The 20,305-nt window shown below is 47.6% G+C and overlaps 2 protein-coding genes across 2 annotated transcripts in view; both read left to right on the forward strand.

Annotated features, from left to right (window-relative positions):
* Window positions 1-92: 92 nt before the first annotated feature.
* Window positions 93-7,695, forward strand: Cdhr4 (cadherin related family member 4). The gene is made up of 19 exons (XM_032911035.1): window positions 93-186; window positions 379-563; window positions 672-834; window positions 912-1,003; window positions 2,004-2,114; window positions 2,705-2,808; window positions 3,012-3,148; window positions 3,352-3,535; window positions 3,634-3,787; window positions 4,004-4,097; window positions 4,660-4,863; window positions 4,945-5,084; window positions 5,319-5,469; window positions 5,555-5,775; window positions 5,992-6,134; window positions 6,579-6,635; window positions 6,745-6,832; window positions 7,018-7,048; window positions 7,539-7,695. Exons 1-19 carry the CDS (start codon window positions 138-140, stop codon window positions 7,592-7,594), a joined length of 2,364 nt encoding a protein of 787 aa, XP_032766926.1. The 5' UTR covers window positions 93-137; the 3' UTR covers window positions 7,595-7,695.
* Window positions 7,696-10,520: 2,825 nt separating this feature from the next.
* Ip6k1 (inositol hexakisphosphate kinase 1) overlaps window positions 10,521-20,305 on the forward strand; it is a 43,683-nt gene continuing 33,898 nt past the window's right edge. The window contains exon 1 of the mRNA XM_032910587.1: window positions 10,521-10,714. The gene's annotated coding sequence lies outside the window, so the exon portion shown is untranslated. The remainder of the gene's footprint in view (window positions 10,715-20,305) is intronic.

The following is a 20,305-nucleotide window of genomic DNA, read 5'->3' on the forward strand; positions in this document are numbered from 1 at the left end:
GATCTAAATGCTCTGTCCCAGGGTGGGTGGGGCCAGAGCTGGAGTCTGGGAAGCCACCTGATGGCTGTGTTTAAGCAACTAACCAGGCAACAGAGTTAGCCTGAGAAACCGCTTCTTCCACCATTCTTCAGGCTACCATGATGATGCTCAGGCTCCTGGAGTTTCTTTTTGCTTTACTTATCCCTGGTAAGGAGGAGGCAGGTGTGTGTGTGTGTGTGTGTGTGTGTGTGTGTGTGTGTGTGTGTGTGTGTGTGTGGGGGGGCTGTCCAGTGTCGGCTGTGGGAAACAGGGAAGGACTTTGGCTGCTTGGCCTCCAGATGTGCTCAGGCCCTGAAGAAAAATGCTATTGCTATGTTTCTAAATGTGGTTTTCTCCTAGTCTTCCCCAGCCTGCCCTGGTCCACAGATATCCTTGAGAGCAAAGGCCCTGGTACTGTCCTTCAGTCTTTCCTCTTCAACTGTTCCTCCTACATGCCTACCCTGGAGTTACTCAGTGTGAAACCACCCACCAGCTTCTTCAACAAACCCAGCCTGCAGGGGCAAAAGGGACTCTACCGGGGGAAGGTAAGGCTGTGGATACAACTAGGGATTGAGGAGACCAAGGCCTGAAGTGGTACGAGAGACAGCAAGCCTAGGCCCTACGCCAATCCACCAATCGTCAATCCACCACAGGTGACCTTGAGTAGCTCCGCTCGGCTGGATGCCCTTGCAGTAAACTACTATGAGCTGCAACTGCGGTACACATGCGGTAACTTTGTGGTAGACGGATCATTCTTTGTTCATGTGCTGCGGGACCCTGGGCGTATCCATTGTACTGGTGCATTTGCCAGCCCAGGTGAGGCTAGGGGCACCGGGTTGGGAGAGGAAGGGCATGTCCTCCAACAGAGCCTCCCTGACCTCATCTCTGGACAGCTGGGGAATTCATTTACGTGCCAGAGACAGTCACGCCTGGGGCCCTGCTGTACACTCTGTTGCTGCCTGGCCTAGGAGGCCAGAGAGCCCAGGTAAGCTCTGAACACAGGGCAGTGAGTGACAGGATGTGGGAGGAGGGCACAGAGAGAGAAAGCTCGGCTCCTGTCAGGCCAGGCACAGCCTCTAAAGACTCTGAGGTAGTCAGCTGAAACCTATGATACATGTTCCTGGGTAGAGTCACTAGGGCTGCCTACCCTCCCAGTGACAACCACAGTTTCCCATAGGGACTAAAATCTTCTTATGAGTTCTATATATTCCAAGTTCTCCATGACCACATTTAAAATTTTTTTTAATATTTATTTACTTTACATATATGAGTATACTGTAGCTGTCTTCAGCCATACCAGAAGAGTGTGTTAGATCCCATTACAGATGGTTACAGATGGTTGTGAGCCACCATTGGTTGCTGGGATTTGAACTCAGGACCTCTGGAAGAGCAGTCAGTGCTCTTAACCACTGAGCCATCTCTCTAGCCCCAAAGACCACTTTAAAAAAAAAAAAAACCACACTTTTGTAATGCTAGGAAGACTGGTGTTCCTCTTTCCCACCCTACCCCTTGTTTATTGGGAGTATGTGTATATAGGTATGCATATGCTATGTCATGCATATGGAGGTCTGAGGTGTTGATTCTCTCCTTCTACCTCCACCAAGTGGGTTCCTCGGGTCAAACTCAGGCTGTTCTGGCAGCAAAGGCCTGAGTCAACCCACAGGTTTTCCTCGCTGTTGTTTCCTTGTTTGTCTTTGAGACATCGAGGGTTACATAGATTCTGCTTACAAAAACAAAACAAGCAAACAAACAAAAAAAGAGTAACCTCCTTACCCGAAAGGATATTTATGTTTGTTTTAGCAGAGTTGAGGATGGGAGCCAGGGATCACAGTGGAAGGCAGGGGGCCTAGGTTGGGACAACAGCCAGTGGTGGGGTGCAGAACTGTTAGACATAAGCAGCAGCCTCTTGGGTTATTTACTGAAGGATGTTGACAGGCATACTTGGGATGCTGGGGACTGGAAGGGACATATCTCTGTCCTGTCAGATGAACATCACCAGTGCCCAAGACCCTCCAATCTTCCCCGGGCCTTTCTCCATCGATGAGCATGGACTGCTTCGGGCACCATCCCAGGGCCTCAGAGGCCAGGCTCAAAAGGTAAGCATGGCATTGGACCTGGGGATAGCTATGATTGGGTAGAACCACCATCTTTGGAGAAATTACTTGTTCTTTACTATCTTGACCGATAAGCTTGTCTCAGACCACTTGCTTCCCTGTGCTGTCTTCTTGACTCAGCTTTATTCTATGCTGAGATCTGCAGGTCATGAAAGAGGGCAGGCCTGTGGTTCTGGGACCTCACAGATCCTCTAACATATTTATGTCAATCGAACTTGGAGGGAAAACTTTGGGTAATGAAGCCATGAGGAGGAAGTTCCCTCTTTAAAATAGTCCTTTCTACCATTCCCTGGTTCCATGCACAGCACCACAAAAACAAACAAACACCCTTCCGTCCTCTTAGTAACTGCCTCTTAGAAATTCTAACCTAATAATTCACACTGTGAATGACTCAGAAGAGTTGGTGGCCCAGAATAATAGGGTTCAAAGGGATCCTTATCAACGGAGTGGTGGTAAGTCACAGTTCCTTGTGGAGGTCCTGAGGAGGACTGCCTATTTGAAGGGAGGACTAGCAATGGATATAGTGGTGGACACGTAACATGATTTCCTTCCTGTCCTGTATACTCTGACAGACCTTCCAGCTGCAGATTTTAGTGTCCTTAGGAAAAAGCCAACGCTGCAAAGGGATGCTGACAGTGAAGGTTTTGCCTGCACCCCCCAGCCATGTCTCCTTCCTGTAAGGCTCCCTTATCCTGGCTGGGAACGGTAGAGGGTTCTGCATGCGCCCTCAGGGAAATAGTTGGGGTAGGCTGCAGGCTGCAGGCTGCAGGGCTGCTGAACCATCCTACCTCCTTAGGAAGGGAGCCCTTGGGAGGGGCCTGGGGACTCCGCTGGGTTGAACAGGAGCAAGCAGGAGCTAAGTTTCCACTTTGGGTTCAGAAAGAAGGCCCAGAGTATCACCATCGCAGAAGATCTGGTTCCCGGGAGCGAGGTGGTTCAGGTCCAAGCTAGAGGACTCAACTTACTGTATGAAATCATCTCCCCACGGCCCAGTCCACTCTACTCGATTGGACAAGGTGAGGGAAGGAGTGGGGCGGGTACCAGAGATGTCTGTAACTGGGAAAGGGAGAGGCACAGATGTGAGTCTTTCCTGAAAGATTGGATTGGGAGCCCTAATCTTAGAGGAAGAGGCAGAAATGGCCGGGATGAGTTGGTGGAGAGCGGGACTGAGCTGGGGCGGGACAGAGTTTTGTTTCTTACACCTTCTCTACACTTTCAGCTGATGGGGTAGTGCGGACCACCGCACCCCTGGATTTGGTTCGTGTTCAGGGCGCGGTGGTCACAAAACTGCAGGTGAAGGCCTTTGAGAGGCTCCAGCCTTGGGCCAGTGCCGTGTCGGATCTCACGGTTATCGTGCGCGCGGTAAACCAGAGGCCCCCACGCTGTCATCCAGCGCTACTGGTGTGAGTACCCGGAAGCCATGCCGGGGCTGGTTGGGGTAAAATCCCCTGGCCCATCATTGGTTTAGACTCTTGTCTTGCCCCCGGCCCTCCACTCCCAGGACTCAAATTCCAGAGACTGCCCTTGAGGGCACTGTGCTGGACACGCTCACGTGTGTTGACCCAGACTCTGCAGGCGCCCCCCTCGACTACCAGCTGCGGTTCCACAGCCCTCCCGACTCTGCCAGCCTCCGTCTTCGTGGCAGAACCCTTGAGGTGCCCAACACACACTCCTAGACTCCCATGCAGACAAGGTGGGAGGGCCAAGGTTTGTTGGCATTGAGATCATGGAGGCGGGGTGAGAAAAAGGTTGGTGAGACAGGCTTCAGACTGGAAAACTGTGTCAAGGTAGGCTATACGCGGACACCCTGGTTTGAGGCATCCTGGCATGCCTGATCCTGGCTTCATCTACTCTCTGGTCCCCTTGGCTAGGTGAACGCTACACTGGACTGTGACGCTCCTGGGGCTTGCTTCCAGCATTCAGCTTCCATCCTGGTGTCCGATGGTGGTCAACCCCAGATGACCGGTGAGCGGCCATTCTTAGGCCTGAACATTCAGAACAAGGCTATTTTGTCCACTTCCATCCCATCCCCAAGACATAGACAGCTTTTTTCCCCTCAAAAGCTAGAAGGTCAGGATTGTTTCAATTTAAGAACCCTAGGATAGGGCTGGGGAGATGGCTCAGTGGTTAAGAGCACTGACTGCTCTTCCAGAGGTCCTGAGTTCAATTCCCAGCAACCACATGGTGGCTCATAACCATCCGTAATGAGATCTGATGCCCTCTTCTGGTGTGTCTGAATAAAGTGATAAATAAATCTTAAAAAAAAAAAAGGGGGGCTGGGGATTTGGCTCAGTGGTAGAGCGCTTGCCTAGCAAGCGCAAGGCCCTGGGTTCGGTCCCCAGCTCTGAAAAAAAAAAAAAAAAAAAAAAAAAAAAAAAAGAAAAGAACCCTAGGATATCTGTCTTGAGACTGGCACCACTCCACAGAAAACCTTCCCTCCAATATAGGGTCATGTTTACTTACTAAAACCCCCTAGGGCAGGTCTGGGTACCTCAGGTCATCTCCTTAACTGCCAAGTGGTCCCCAGCTGAGGTTCCAGTGCTGGTGATGGTGACACCCGTCAATGAGTTCTCCCCAGCCTGTATGCCACACACGTTCCGGGTTCGGGAGGATGCAGGGCCCTACACTCTGCTGGGCTCCATAGTGGGCACGGATGTGGATCACCCTCGTAACAGCCTCGAGTACCACATCTCTGGAGGACTCTCCACCTTTGCTGTGGATCGCCTGAGTGGTACTTAAACCCCAGGGCTGGGAGGGAGGCATGGGGGCCAGTGTTGGTTCTGCAGGCTAAGGCTCTGATCATCACTTACAGGAGAACTTCACCTCCTGGGGCCTTTGGACTATGAGCAGCAGAGGCTGTACAGGATCGTTATTCTGCTGATTGATCATAGCCAAGACTGGGACCTCAACAGTCACCGATCAGGTTCATGTACCATAACCATTGAGGTTGAGGTAAATGACCTCCAAGGCCTAGGAAAGACAAAGTTCCCTCTGGCCGTTTGCTTTTTCATACAGATGCCTCAGTTTCTCCTATGGGCTGGTTGAGGGGAGGGGTTCACAGAGGAAAACATTGCAGCCTGGCTACTTGCCACTTAGGCTCAAGTGTTTTCAAAGAAAGCTCGTGGGCTAGCCTGGGAGTTTGAGGGATGGGCTGTAGTCACTCCTAATGTGGTGGCCTTTCTCCAGGATGTGAACGACCATGCCCCAGAGTGTGAGCCTCCATTTCAGGAACTCACCATCTACACTGCCCTGGGTCGTAGTATGGAAGTGACTAAGGTGTCATGTTGGATCCCACAAGAGCCACAGCGCTTGACCCTCTCCTACAGCATCATGGGAGGTGTGGAAATGTGGGGGCCACCAGGTTGTTGGGGACGGTCAGGACGAGTTAATAATACCTTCTTCTCCTGCTACTCTGCTTTCAGGGAATAGCCAGAACCGATTTAGACTCCAAGGGACCATCCTGGTGTACAATGACACTGTGTTGGGGCCCCCGTGGCCAGAGCAGCCCTCCACTCATGAGCTATTGATCCATGTTGCTGATATGGGCCCTTCCACCCCCCACCTTAGCACCACAGCCACCATCATTGTGCATCTAGTTCCTTGGAAGGCCAGCACAGTGGCCACCAGCACCCACCAAAGCACAGTGAGGGGGTTCTCAGGCCCTTGGGGGTTGGGAGAGAGGATCTTGAAGGATGAAGACACCTTTTTTTTTTTTTAAAGGTGGAATTATGAGAGAAGACATTTTAGAGATAACTGCTGGATGCAAAAAATAAATCTGGGGCATGAGGTGCCCCACTCCGTAGGGAATATGAAAACTGAACTGCCAATGGCAGTGGTGAGTCTGTGACCCTCCTTTCAGGTGTCCTCAACAATGACACCCCTCATTGTGACAGACGTAGAGGCTTTCTGGAAGCCAGAGCCCTGGTTTGTGGTAGTGCTGACAGCAACTGGTGCAGTTCTCCTCCTGGCTCTGGGTTGGCTCCTCGGCAGGATCCTTCGGGGGTAGGTTCCTATCTCTGCTTCCTGCCTCCCTAGCCTACACATCGACACTGGCTGGAATAGGTAGTCTTACTTACCAGTGGGTGACACTGCCAACATTGGTGGGCAAACAGACTGAGGAGGGCTGCCGCTGTCTCTGCAGAAGTACTCAGATTGGGGGGCCCTGGAAATGGTCTTCATCATTGGTGGAGCCCAGTCTTGGAACTGGATGGCTGTAGATGGCTCAGAGTTTGAAATTTACCACTGTTCCCAACACTTGTCTTCTACCTTATTTCTGCCCTGCTTCTGTAGACTAAACCTTCTGAGCTCAGGGGTAGGACAGATAATAGTGTGGGCTTCTCATGCAGGCACTGGCTGTTTCCAGTATAACGGGACAGATGCTATTACTCCTTGGTGTTAGAAGGCCTGCTACGTTCTTAGCCTTGCTTCTTCTTCCTGGCCCTTTAGGTTGGCCCAGTCACTACAGGCACCGAGCAAACCAGCCAGAGCTCAGTTGTTAAACAGGTTAGTCTCCGTGGAGGGAAACAGGCTAACCTCTGTGCCTGGAAATCCATCTCCTAAACTCAGGCTACCATTCAGACTCATCTTGTACTTCTACTCCAATTTGCTATAGCATCCAGGAAAGTGGAGGCTCCATTGAGAGGCAAATGGAGGCACCAAGCACGGAGATGTCCCAGGTACCCAGAGCTGCCATGAGTCTGGTATGCCAACTCATAGCTCAGGTTGAGGGCAGTGAGGCTGCCCTATCCCTGCAATACCTGCCTTCCTGCCTGTGAGTGGCTACCCCTGTGAGTGCCTACACCACCACCAAGATAGAGCAGGCAGGTGGACATGGGCCTTCCCTGTGGGCAAGTCTCTACTCACTGTGCCCTTTTGTTCTTTTCAGCAACATTTTGATGGCAGAGCCCAAGATGTCTGTAAGTCTCTACTTTTCATGACCTAGTCTCTGCCTGGGCCTTTCCCCTCCCCCGAATTTTCTCTTCCCTTTACCCAGCTCCTTTTTTACCACAAAGCATCCATCACCAACATTTTCACTGAACTCTTCTCTTACCCCCCACGCACCCTTCTCTGCCACCCTTCACTCTTTAGGCAACTTTTCTGTTGTGCCAGATGATGACCCAGACCTAGTCCTGTCCCAGCTCTTCGGGGAGGGGAAGGGAGATGGTGGTAAGGGGAGAGCTCCCCTCATATTCCAGCTCCCCCAGTAAATTGTAGCTGACTAATCTGACTCTGGCTGCTGTAGAGGATCTGGTATCCCCTCGCTTACTGTTCCTTTGAGTCAAACCTCTGGGCTCTCTGCTGAGAAGGCAAAGAGGAGATCAGTTTGGGTCCCTGTGGAAGGGGTGACTACACTGCTGAAGCTAGCCATCCTTTCTTCCTTCCTCTCTCCTGCCCGCCTGGGCTCAGGTACGGGGAGAGATTACCTGTTCAGCACACTCACGGGAGCCCGGCGTTGGCTGTGAGGCCGAGTAGCTGCTTTACTCTGTGGGGAATTCCCTTTTCTCATGATCATAGCCTGGATTTCCAAATCAATATAGTAATAAAGACTACCAACAGAATACTGCCCACCTTGTAATCTTTGTGTGGGAGAAGCTCTGAGAGCTATTTCCTTGTTGTTACTTGGAGAAAGTGTCACCTCCTATAGGTACTCTGTGGAACAGGAAGATCACTTTGAAAAAGTGTTTCATGCTCTGACAGTGACTGGCACTTTGTACAAGAGGCTCTTTGTCAGTGATGGAAGGGCCTCCAGTTGTCCTGTCTACTTGGAGACATTTGCTTTTCTCTTTTGAGACAGAGTCTCACTGTGTTGCCCTGGTTGGCCTGGAACTCAGAGATCCACCTGCCTCTGCCTCCTCAGTGCTGGAATTAAAGGCCTGTGCTACCATGCCCAGGAAGACTTGCTTTAAAACTTTTTAAAAATATGATTATTTACTGAGACAAGGTCTCTCTACATAACCTTGGCTATCCTGGAACCATGTAGACCAGGATCACCTTGAAGTCACAGAGGTCCACCTTCATCTGCCTTCCAAGTGCTGGGATCAAAGGTGCACATCACCATTCCAGGCACAATTTTATTTTAAATACATGCCTTACTTTTGTAGTTTCGGCTGGCTTGGAGCTTGCATGGTTACAGATATCATGCTCCCTCCTCAGTTTGAGACAGGGTCTCTCACTGACCTGTAACTCACCAAGTAGGCTAGGTTGGCTGACTAGTGAGGCCCAGAGATCTGCCTGCCTTCCTTTCCCAGTACTGGGATGACAGGTGACCATCATTGTGCCTAGCTTTTATTTTATTTTTAAATACACTGTAGATTCTGGGGGCTTTCTCTGCAGCTCCACACAGTTGGTTTTTGAGGTCCCATCAGCCCTCATGGACAGCTTGCCAACTTTGTGTAGAGGTTTTGTTGGAAGGATATGGAATTCCTGGTGGGAGAGGTGAGAGAATCTGTGCTTAGCTGTTCCTGGATTACTAAAAGCCTCCTTCTGACTTTGTATCTGTTTCCCCTGACTCTTTATTACTTAGCTCTCCCTGTGCTAATCTAGGTGGTGCACATAGCTGGGGGCTCTGTAACAGCCTGAAGAACAGATTTTACTGTGTGCAATGCTGACCCCACGCCCAATCTGGTGTCCTGTTTGTCTCCAAGAGTTCCCATAGTTTGAGGAGAGGGTATGCTTAACCATATTAGCTTCGAGTTCTCTCTGTTTCTCTCTCCCTGACTATCCTAGAACCTGTATCTTAGATCTCTGTAGACCAAAGGCGTATGCCACATGGCCCACTTATCATCAAGTTATTTCAGTCTTTCCCCTCTTGTCAGATCTGTGGGCCTGAACCTGATCAGAAAATTGGACAATCTCTACCCTGGCACCCTAGGCCCAGGAAGAATATGAATACCCTCTGTTGGGGGAAAAAGACCCTGGGCTTTATTATTTTAGAGACAGAATCTTATGATGAAGTCCTGGCTGACCTGGAACCCACTATGTAGACCAGGCTAGCTTCAAACTCAAAAGATTGGCTTGCCTCTGCCCCTCGAGGGATTGCAGGTACCTCCATGCTCTGCCTAGGAAAAACACTCTAAAATTATTATTTTTTTTCTTTTTTTCGGAGCTGAGGATCGAACCCAGGGTGCGCTCTACCACTGAGCTAAATCCCCAACCCCTCTAAAATTATTTTTACATATATGTGTGTCTTTGTGGATATATGACACATGTGTGCTGGTGCCCATGAAGAGGGTGTTGGATTCCCATAAAACTACTGTGAGCTCCCTGATGTGGGTGCTGGAAACAGAATCCAGGTTCTCTGGGAGAACAGCGAGTGCTCTTAACCACTGAGCCATCTCTCTTAAGGGGGTTCTACCAAAACAAGAGTGTTAGAGGCTTCAGGCTCAGCAGCCTGAGAGGGGCTCTTAAGTGGTTTTTCTTGAGCACTTGGCTTACTCTAAGAGCTTATTAAGTCTGCTTCTTGTTCATCTTCATTTTATAGGCAGAGCAACCAAGTCTCAGTGAAGCTAAAGCTCAAAATTCTCGGGGTTAGGACATTTTGGTGTGGGACAGGTGTGGTGCCTTTGGTATCCTAACCTTGAAGCCAAGCCCAGAGTTAGGGGCCTATTATGGAGAACAAGGGATGGCCATTTTCTTGGGACTCATAATTTGCCTTGGAGGCAGGTCATGATAGCCAAAGGCAAAAGATAATGTCATAGGAACTTAACCGATGCTTATAGGAAGCAAAGGAGAGCGGCCGCTATGTGCTGAGACATGTACTAGGTGCAGATTTAAGTCTATGCAAAACAAGCTGGGGGAAAGGGGAAGCCAAAACTGAAGAGGTGGCACAGACGGCTGTGTCTCTGGACTGGTGAGAGGCAATGCTGGGATGTGCTTAGAAAACATTAATTCTGGAGCTAGAAGAGGCGAGGGACCCATCATCACCACTTCCTAAGGCTGTGTGACCTTAGCTCAGGCTCTTTTCTGCGCCTCAGTTTCCTCACCAGTTAACTAGGGTCGATCCCAAGCACAGAGGCAGGCGACAAAGCAAATACCGTACCGTTGACATTCCCTAAGTGTGTGCGAGAGTATGATAAACGCGGCCAGCTCAAAACCGAAACAGTTGCGCAGGTGAGAAAACCAAGGGCGCTCCAGCCTCCCCTTTCGACAGCAAAAGCTCCGCGGCTGGCAAACCAGAGAATGGCGCGCATGCGTCAATTCGTGCCGTCACAGTCACGTGCCCCAGGCATTCTGCACGAGAGGCACGCCCGGACTGACGGAACAGTTGACGAATCGACGGGAAGAATTCCTTCAGGCGTTCCGAGACGAGGCTGTTGATTGGAAATAACTTCAGTCAGGGGCGGGTTCTTTGCTGTCCTTGGTTACTATGACGCCCGGCCCCCGCCCCCTCGGCTGGCCGCCATCTTGTTGTTGATCCGTACCCAGTGGGCAGCGCCAGGAGCTGGACCGAGCGGCCGGTGCGGGGCCGCTGCTGCGGGGCTCAGCCACCTGCGCTGCCTGCCAGGGGGCGGGCCGAGACCTGGAGGCCCGGGGGGCCCAGCTCCCGTGGGGAGCCTTGGGCGCCCGCTGCCCGGGTCGGGCCGGTGAGTGACAGGAGTCGGGCCAAAAGACCCGCCCGACACCCACGGCGAGGGTGGCGGCGGGCGCGGGGTTGTTGCAGGCGCGCGTAGGTAGGGTCGGGACTTAGGGCGAGCATCACTGGGACATCATTCCAGCGTCCTGGTTGGCCTTTCGCCGAGCCTTCCAGATGTTGGCACGGAGGCTGGGAGGGCAGCTCGGGTGGAGGTCGGAGAGCCCTGAGCCCTAAGACCGGCCGGCGGGGTAGCGGGAAACCTGCCTTTCAGACCGAATCCCTGGGTGTCTCAGACCCGGAGTGCTGAGATATGGTTACTGCCAGCTCGTTCTCCCGGCCGTAACGTTCCTCCAAATCAGTGATAAACGTATCGCTCTTAAGATTTCACACTCTTGCGAGTAATTTTTTTCAGGCTGCTTGAGACTAAGACGAAACAGGCCTAAAATGCCTAACGAGCCAAGCAGGGTGGTATCAGGGCCCTGTGCTTTTGGTAGGGCGATGATCCTCCGCCTGGCACCACCGAGAACCCTCGGAGACTTCCGCGCTCTTCAGGACTCACTGTTTACTGCTTCTTGAAGAACCTAAATAATGTCCACAGTGGCTGAGTTTTATTTGGGGTCTGAGTTCTTTGGTGCTCGACCACCACTTCTTTTGGAGTATGTGGTTTAGGAGGATAAGGATGATTTGATAAATTTTGTCTCTTAAAGAGACAGTCCGTTAGGAGATGTAGGAGTGTTAGAACTATTAAAAAAACAAAACTGAAATTGGGTATGGGAGCTCATGCACTCGACTGAGGCAGGAGGATTGCCATGGGTTGCAGGCTAGCCAGAGCTGCGTAGCAAGACCCTGTCTGGAGACAAAAGCAGAGCTAAAAGCTGTTGATGCTTATGATGGAGGCGGGGCTGGCAATCCCCAAAAGGGTATACAGCTCTAGAAAGGGTCCTGGCTGCTGACAACCGCATTTTTACCTAGGGGCCCTTAGGTTTTTCTTACAGGTATATTGTCGTCCTATGAAGCCCACAAAAGATGATTAAGAAGGCCAAGCAGACGGTACCCTTCATGTCTGTTAGGATCATGTCACCTCTGAATGTTTAATTTTGAGAGAAACCAGCACCCTGGTCTGGAGACAGATATCTTTGGGAAACTGGGACTGAATGCAGCTGGCCCAGGCAGCAGGTTGTGAGGAAAGGAAACTTTAGTAGTAGTGTTTATTTCATTGCCCTTTCAATTTGTGGATGATTAATAAAATTTTAGCCTTGGTGAAATACAAAAAGTTTCTTGGGTAGTTATTAAGGGAGAGAGATACTAAAATATGAGCTTAGGATTTCCCCAAGACCAGTTCAGCTCACTTTGCTTTTTTTGGGGTGTGTGTGTGTGGGGCAGGGGGAATTAAATTATCTACAGGGTTAAATTTTTGCTCTTTCTGCTTAAATAGCAAACTCTAAGCCTCTTACCTCATTTTGGGCATTGGATCTCTTAGTGATATAAAAGGAGACTGTTAATCAAGTTGACAGCATTGACTAATGCATACAGTCTTAGGGAGTTCAAGAGCCCATTAAAGTTTCTCCTTGGTCTTGCTATCCCAAGAAAATCGAGATACAGGAGAACTTTTCACTCTTTGTTTAATGCTTTTATTAGCTCCTGAATATGAATATGGTATCCAGCTAGATTCAACAGTTATCCAAAGACAGTAGCATCATTTCTGTGTGGGTAGTGTGGTATTATAAGTGATGCATCATAAAAACCATTATTATAGTAGTGGGTCCTCTGTCTCTGTCTTTGCATAATTCATCTGTAAACTTCAGCACTTATTCAGCACTGTAGGTTATTTTGAGATTGTGTATCCTAGGCTGTTATGGAAACTCAAAAGTCACCTGTCTCCTTACTTTAGGGGTACACCTAGCTGGTTGGCTGGCTGGCTTAGTTCCCCTACCTTCCCCTCTTCCTTTCCTCTTCCTTTCCTCTCCCTTTCCTCTGTTGACAGCTCCCCCCCGACACACACCTCTTTCTCTTTCTTTCATATAGTGTCTCTCTACATAGCTCTTGCTGACCTGGAACTCACTCTGTAGACCAGGCTGGCCTCCAAATCATAGAGATCCACCTGCTTCTGCCTCCCAAGTGCCGAGATTAAAGATGTGGGCTGGTTTAGCACTTTTAAACTATTAAGAACAGCTAGAGATCACAGATGGTGGTTATTCTACACCGATCAGAAGTTTACACAGGTACAGGCTGCAGAGGCAGGCAGATCTCTGAGTTCGAGAGCACCATGATCTACAAATTGAATTTCATGACACCAGGGCTATTCAGAGAAGCCCTGTCTCAAGAAAAAGGACAAGAGAAAGAAACATAGGATTATAGGATGAGATCTGCGGTCCTAATGTGGCATCCAAAGAGCCGCTACCCAGCAGCCCCAGCCTGCTGCCTCAGGTTTTATCCTTAGCACCCACTAACTAACGTGCTTGCTCAGCATTCCCTATGCATTTTGCTTCCCAGTTCCTCTTGCTAGCTGAGTCCCTCGACCTTTGTCCTTGTTTAGGATTCTGTTACTTTACCTTCATGCTTATCTCAGAGTCCAGTTCAGGTTCTCCTTAGCTTTGTAAAACATCTTTCAGACATTTAGATTCCTGAAGAATATTCCACTCCCTCTGAACAGCAAAACCATTAAAGCCTGTTAAGCAAGAGTAGAATTTGCTGTATTTTTGCTGTGTGTGGATGTACCAGTGCATGTGTGTGTGTGCATGTGCATGTGCATACACATGTCACGAGAGTGTGTCGCAGTCAGAGGACAACTTCTGCTGCCATGGGTTTTAGAGCTCCAGCTTTATTGACTTGTTAGTGTGGCAGCACCCTATCCCCTGACCCTTTGCCAGCACTGTTTGTGTTTGAGACAGACTGTCACTGTACAGCCTATGCAGTCCCCAGCTCGTGTTGTAGTTTAGGTTGACATCTAACTCTTGGTCTTATTTCTTCAGCCACCTAAGTGCCAGGATTGTCCCTGTACATGTGCACAACCACAACCAATTTGGTGTTTGCTTTATTTATTTATTTTTATTATTCACTTTAATGAATGTTTTACCTGAATGTACATCTATATATATACCGCATGCAAGTCTGGGACGCAGAGGTAGGAAGAGGGTGTTGACTCCTCTAGAACTGTAGTTACAGTTATCAGCTACTGTATGGGTGCTGGGAATTGTGCCTCGTCCTCTGGAGGACCAGTAATCACTGAGCTCTCTCCAGTCCAATGACTTTGGGAGCTGGGTAGGGTGGCACTTGCCTTTAATCCCAGAGGTAAAGGCAGGCAGATCCCTTAAGTTTGAGGTCAGCCTGGTCTATAGAGCAGTTCCAGGGCAGCCAGGGCTACACAGAGAAACCCTGTCAGGAAAAACTTTTGAAGTCAGGCATAGTAGCTTACTCCTGTAATACAAGTATTTGGAAGGCCGGCAGAAGGATCACCATGAGATCAAGACCATTCTGGGCTCTAATGATAGACCCTGTCTCAGTAGTAATTTTAATAATTTTTAGTCATGCCTAGTGTCATGGGCATATAGTCCTTCTACCTCAAAGGCAAAGATAGAAGAATTTTAAGTTCAAGGTCTGTCTGAACTATAAAGTAAGTTTAAGGCTAGTCTGTACACCTTAGTAAAACCCCATCTCAATATTGAAATAAAGAAAGGAGGGAGCTGGAAAGATGGCTCTATAAGTGTAAGCATAAAGACTTGAATCTGATTTCTGGTACCCAATAGAAAACCTCCTATAGGGCTGGAGAGATGGCTCTACAGTTAAAGGTCCTTTTTTTTTTTTTTTTTTGGAGCTGGGGACCGAACCCAGGGCCTTGCGCTTGCTAGGCAAGCGCTCTACCACTGAGCTAAATCCCAACCCCTCAGTTAAAGGTTCTTATTATTCTTACACAAGTTCTGAGTTCAGTACCCAGAACCCACATGGCAGCCCACAATCATCTGTAACTTCAGTTCTAGGAGATCTGATGCCTTCCTTTTTGGGTTTGTTTTGTTTTGGTTCTTTGAAAGTATGGTTTCTCTGTGTAGACCTGGCTGGCTATTCTGGAACTTGGTCTGTAGACCAGGCTGGCATTGAACTCAGAGATCTGTCTGTATCACCACACCTGCCTCTGATGTCCTCTTCTGGTCTTCTCAGGCACCAAGTATATACATGGTATGTATACATACAGACATACATACATATATACTGCTCATATAAAAAATAAGTAAACCTTTGAAAAGAAAAAACTATCCTTGGGGTTGGGGATTTAGCTCAGAAAAAGAAAAAGAAAAAAAAAAAAGTATCCTCATGTAATGACACAGGTTTGAATCCCAGTGCTGGGAGATGAAGGTAGATAGATCTCTGTAACTCATTAGTTGGCCACTCTAGTTGATAAATGCAAGCCCTAGGCACCAGTGAGAGAGACTGTCTCAAAAAAACCAAGGGGGCCAGAGAGCCGGCTCAGTGGTCAGTAACGGTGCTTGTGAAGAGGATGAGTCTGTACCCATATGGAGGGTCACTGGGGCCTGCTGAGTGCCTGCTTGAAAAACCATGAGCTCTCTAGTTTTGTTTTTGTTTGTTTTTTAATGTATTTTATGTATGAGTGTTATGTCTGTATGTATATGTGCATGCCAGAAGAGGGCATCAGACCCTATTATAGGTGGTTGTGAACCACCATGTAGGTGCTGGGAATTGAACTTGTGATTTAGAAGAGCAGCCAGTGCTCTTAACCACTGAGCCAGCCCAAGCTCTCGGTTTAATGAAACTCTGCCTCAAAGGAAGAAAACAAAGTGATGGAGTAATATTCTGATGCCCTTTTCCGGACTCTGTACACTGCATATATGCAGACATACAACAAATGACAGCAAGAGATGGCGGAAGACTTAGAGTGAATGCCTTCTGCATGTGTACAGCGCCCCCTACCTACAGAAACGGTTTAGGGGAAAACGTGTTGGTAGAGTTCTTGTGCCGTGCATAATAAGGCCCTGGTTTCTCAGGCTGGAGAGATGGCTTGGCAGTTAAGAGCAGTGACTGCTCTTCCAGAGGACCTAGGTTCAGTTCCCAGCAACCACACAGCAGCTCAACAAGGAACTGTATACAACTCCAGTCCTAAGAGGTCTGACCCCCCTCTTCTGGTGTCTTCTAGCATTGTGGGCACCACATACATTTGATACCAGACATCAGGCAAAACACCCATACTCATTTAAAAAAAAGCTCTAGTTTCAGAGATCCCTGTGTCACCACACCCACACCACAAATGTTTATTTTAGTGGGACAATAACTGCTTTGGAGAGGGAAACCTGCTTTTTTTTTTTTTTTTTTAAACTTGAATATAGATGAAAAGTAAATGTGTATAAAGATGTACTAAATTTATCTGAGGTGGAAATGGAGTATAATCACAGGGAAGTGGGATGGAGTGTGAAGTGGGAATGAGAACTTGGTGACCATAGATCTCCCTGCTTGCCACATCTGAAGGAAGAGCCTGCACACGTTGACCTCGGCGCACCAGTCTAAGGCTTGAAAATCAGTCACCTATCACAGGAGGGGCTGTGTGATCTGCTCCCTGCCTGGCTAATGCCAGCTTTGGCTCTTAGAAGATATGTTAGGTGAGCATACTGGTGCTGGTGCTCATGGACCCTCCCCTTGCTGAGGACTCCTCAGCAATTGCCTGACACTTTTTTTTTTCTTTTTCTTTTTTTTTTTTTTTTTTTTTTCGGGGCTGGGGCCCGAACCCAGGGCTTTGCGCTTGTTGGGCAAGCGCTCTACCACTGAGCTAAACCTCCAACCCCAATTGCCTGACACTTTAGAAGCAGTGTTAGGCAGAGTTGGGGAAAGGCTTGCATGGTGCTCTCTGGGTTTGGGCTTACAACAAGAACCCAGGTTCTCTGCTGTTGTAGGTTTTTAAGTTTTTTATTTTTGAGTCTAGGTTTATGTCACAGTCCAGATTGGCCTAGAAATGACATGTAGCCCATGCTGTAGTCTCAGTGATCCTCCTGCCTTGGTCTCCCATTTGGTGAGACTTACAGCTGTCAGCCACTGTTCAGCACACACACCTCCACGAAGGGTTATCATTGTGTACCCCTTTCTGGCCTAGTACTCACTATGCAGACCAGGTTGGGCTCAAATTCCTAAGAGGTCTGCTCTCTAGCTGGGATTAAAGGAGGCTGCCACTGTGCCTGACAGCATGCATTCATTTTTAAATGTAAATATTTGGTTTTGCTTCAGCAGGATTTGAGTATTGGGTTCCAGTTGGGGAAACCAAAGTTATCTTAGTTCTTTACAAACTTTTTACATTTTTGTGTGTGTGTGTGTGTGTGTGCATGTGGGTATCAGACCATCTCACTGTTCCCTGGTTCTTTTATGAAAGATGATAGATTAAGATGGTTTTTGTTTGTTTTGAGACAAGATCTCGTTGTGTGTTCCTGGCTGTCTTGCAACTCACTACTATGTAAACCAGGCTGGCCTTGAACTCAAAGATCTTCCTGACTCTGTGCCACTGTGCATGACTTAGGCTGGCTGGCTCCTTCCTTCCTTCCTTCCTTCCTTCCTTCCTTCCTTCCTTCCTTCCTTCCTTCCTTCCTTCCAAAAAAGATTTGTATGTATGTGCATGTATGTGCACATGTCCATGGAAGTCAGAAGGGCATTGAATCCTTTGGGGCTGGAATTAAAGTTATTTGTGAGCCACATCAATGTGGGTGCAGGGATCTAAACCCATCCTCTGTGGAGCAGAAAGCACTTTTAATTGGTGATCTGTCTCTCTAGATTAAGATTTTTATATCTGCTGCTATGGTTTGAAATTACATTTAAGGCTGGTACCTCACCACCATCACCACACACCCACAGTTAAGAAATATCATCAAGCGCAAGGCCCTGGGTTCGGTCCCCAGCTCGAAAAAAAGACAAAAAAAAAAAAAAAAAAAAAATCATATATACTCACATATATATATATATGCTTCTGAATTTCTGAACCCCTTTATAAAAGTTTTATTCATAGATTATTCATACATGCACATAAGTCTTTTTTTTTTTTTTTTTGAAGGAAGGAAGGAATGAGCCAGCCAGCCTAATGAAAAGGAGAGTAGGCTAGGAGCTTGGGGCTAGGTTAGACTGTCTCTCTGTCTTGGAACTTTTTCCATTTTAATTGTTTTATATGTGTGTGGGGGAGTGCATATGCTGTGGTGTGTTTGTGGACACCTTACAGGAGTCAGTTCTATTTTTCAATCTTGTCATCAGACTTGGCAGCAAATGTCTACATTGCCTTGCATCTCACCCCCCCACACCCCCTACACACACATACAAAAGGGTCTCGTGTAGACCAGGCTGGCCTTGAACTCTTGCTCCTCTTGCTCCTCCTGCCTCTACTTCCCTACAATTAAAGGTGTGCATTATCATACCTGACCAAACTGTGTAGTCTTCAGATCTCAATTTGATGTCAGTTGAATAAGAGCACCATGCAGTTGATAAAAATTGGGTGTATTATGATTATCGAATGAACAGTCATTAAGCAACATACTCTGAAGCCAAAAACTTATATGACAGTGCTGGTATGCATGTGGAAAAATTTGAGCCCTGTGTACCCTACTAATGGAAAGCAACTTCAGAAACGGTTTGACACCCTCGCCCTTTTTTTCCTCCCTGCCTCCTTCCTCTCCCCTCCCCTCTAGCTGTGTAGCCCAGTTGGCCCTGAACTTAGAATCCTGCTGAGTTCTGGGCTTAGAGACATGTACCACCATGCCTGGCTTTGACAGTTCCTTAGCTGATTGAAAATGTTTAGCATCAGTGTTCATAACAACAAAGGAGGGATGAAGAAATGACTCAGCAGTTAGGAGCTTTAGCGTGGTGCTCTTCCAGAGGATCTGAGGTAGGGTCCCAGCACTCAAGTCAGGTGGCTTGTGGTGGTCTATAACTCTAGTTCTGATGCCTCTGGCCTCTGCAGACACCTACCCACTCCCTTATACATAATTTAAAATCTTAAAATAACAATAACGGGAGGAAAACCCCAAAATGTCCATCAGCATTATCTGATGACTAGGTAATTAAAATATGCATTTGTGCATGTCACTCAAAAAGGGAAGGAGGCTGTGCCTGGTGACACACCTTTAATGCCAGCACTTGGGAGGCAGAGGCAGGTGGGTGTCTGAGAGGTTGGCCTGGTGTACATACTGAGTTCTAGGACAGCCAGATATATAACATGGACTGTGTCTAAAAAAAAAAAAAACCAAATAAACAAGAAATACATATATTTCATTTGAGCCTCAGAAGTGTGGATATAAAGGTCTGTATTTATATGATTCTGTTTCTAAGCAGGATCCAGAACAGATAATTTTATAGGGACAGCAAGTAGATTTGCGGTTTCTTAGGGCTTCCAGGTGTGGTGGGATATGGACTGACAAGAGTGTGTTTATTATTTCTTTCTTTCTTTTTTTTTTTTTTAAAGATTTATTTACTTATTTTATGTGAGTACACTGTCTTCAGACACACATTACAGATGGTTGTGGGCCACCATGTGGTTGCTGGGAATTGAACTCAGGACCTCTGGAAGAGCAGTCAGTGCTCTTAACCACTGAGCCATCTCTCCAGCCCGTGTTTATTATTTCTTTTTGAGATAAGTAAATGTGTTAAAGTTGTGACAGTTGCATGTTTCCTAGACTGTACTAAGAACCAGTGAACTACACACTACATGGGCCACCTCAGTAAAGCTGTTATTTAAAACATAGTCATAGGCTGGGATGGCTCTTTGGGTAAAAGCTTTTGCACCAAGCCTCATGATTCAAGTTCCATCCCAGAACTCATGTAGTAGAAGGAAAGAACAGCTCTTGCAAGTTGTCCTTTAACCTCCATAACTGCTGTAGCGTGTGCACCACACATACACACAAAATAATGTAATTCTGTTAAAAGTGTGTTCAGTAAAAATATTTAAAATACATATTTATTAGTAAATGAGAAAATAAATTGTAATGTTCCTTTTAGTATTTTTGTTTATAACCAGAATATTTTGTTTGTTTATTTTTGAGATAGGGATACACCCTGTGTGTAGCTCAGCTTGCTTGAAACTCATTATGTAGCCCAGGCTACCCTTCAACTCATGGCAATCCCCCTGTCTCAGAATCTTGCATTCTGGCTGTAGGCATGTACCAGTATGCCTGTCTGGTTTGGCTGTGCAGTGTTGTATGGCTTTGACCTTCTCATTCTAGTATTATACAGAATGGTTTTGTAGCCTTAACAAATCCTCTGGGTTCTACCTGTTGAGCTTTCCCCTGCCCTTGGCAATCTTGTTTTTAACGTCCCATGATTTTGCCTTTCCAGAATGTCATTCTCATTATATATATCAATCATTATTTTTAGTTTTTATTTATTTTGCCTTGAACTGGTTTTCAACTTGATCAATAGCTGAACATGACCTTGAACTTCTGATCTTCTTGCCTCCACTCCCCCCCCCCAGCGTTAGAATTACAGGTATGTGCCATTATTCTCAGTTACAGTATTGACAATGGGGCCTAGACCAGCAATAACTATATCCTAGTCCCTGTATGTTTTTTTTTTTTTTTTTTTTTTTTTTTTGGTTCTTTTTTTTTTGGAGCTGGGGACCCGAACCCAGGGC

The sequence above is a fragment of the Rattus rattus genome, chromosome 8 (genome assembly GCF_011064425.1).
Source record: "Rattus rattus isolate New Zealand chromosome 8, Rrattus_CSIRO_v1, whole genome shotgun sequence".
In the NCBI taxonomy this organism is placed as follows: Eukaryota; Metazoa; Chordata; class Mammalia; order Rodentia; family Muridae; genus Rattus; species Rattus rattus.

Bases quoted from the DNA above. Each gene is read 5' to 3' on its own strand.
- Cdhr4 (XM_032911035.1), top strand. From the start codon at position 138: ATGATGATGCTCAGGCTCCTGGAGTTTCTTTTTGCTTTACTTATCCCT. The intron at 564-671 runs GTAAGGCTGTGG...AATCCACCACAG, and splicing joins AGGGACTCTACCGGGGGAAG to GTGACCTTGAGTAGCTCCGC. The intron at 2,809-3,011 runs GTAAGGCTCCCT...CTTTGGGTTCAG, and splicing joins CCCAGCCATGTCTCCTTCCT to AAAGAAGGCCCAGAGTATCA.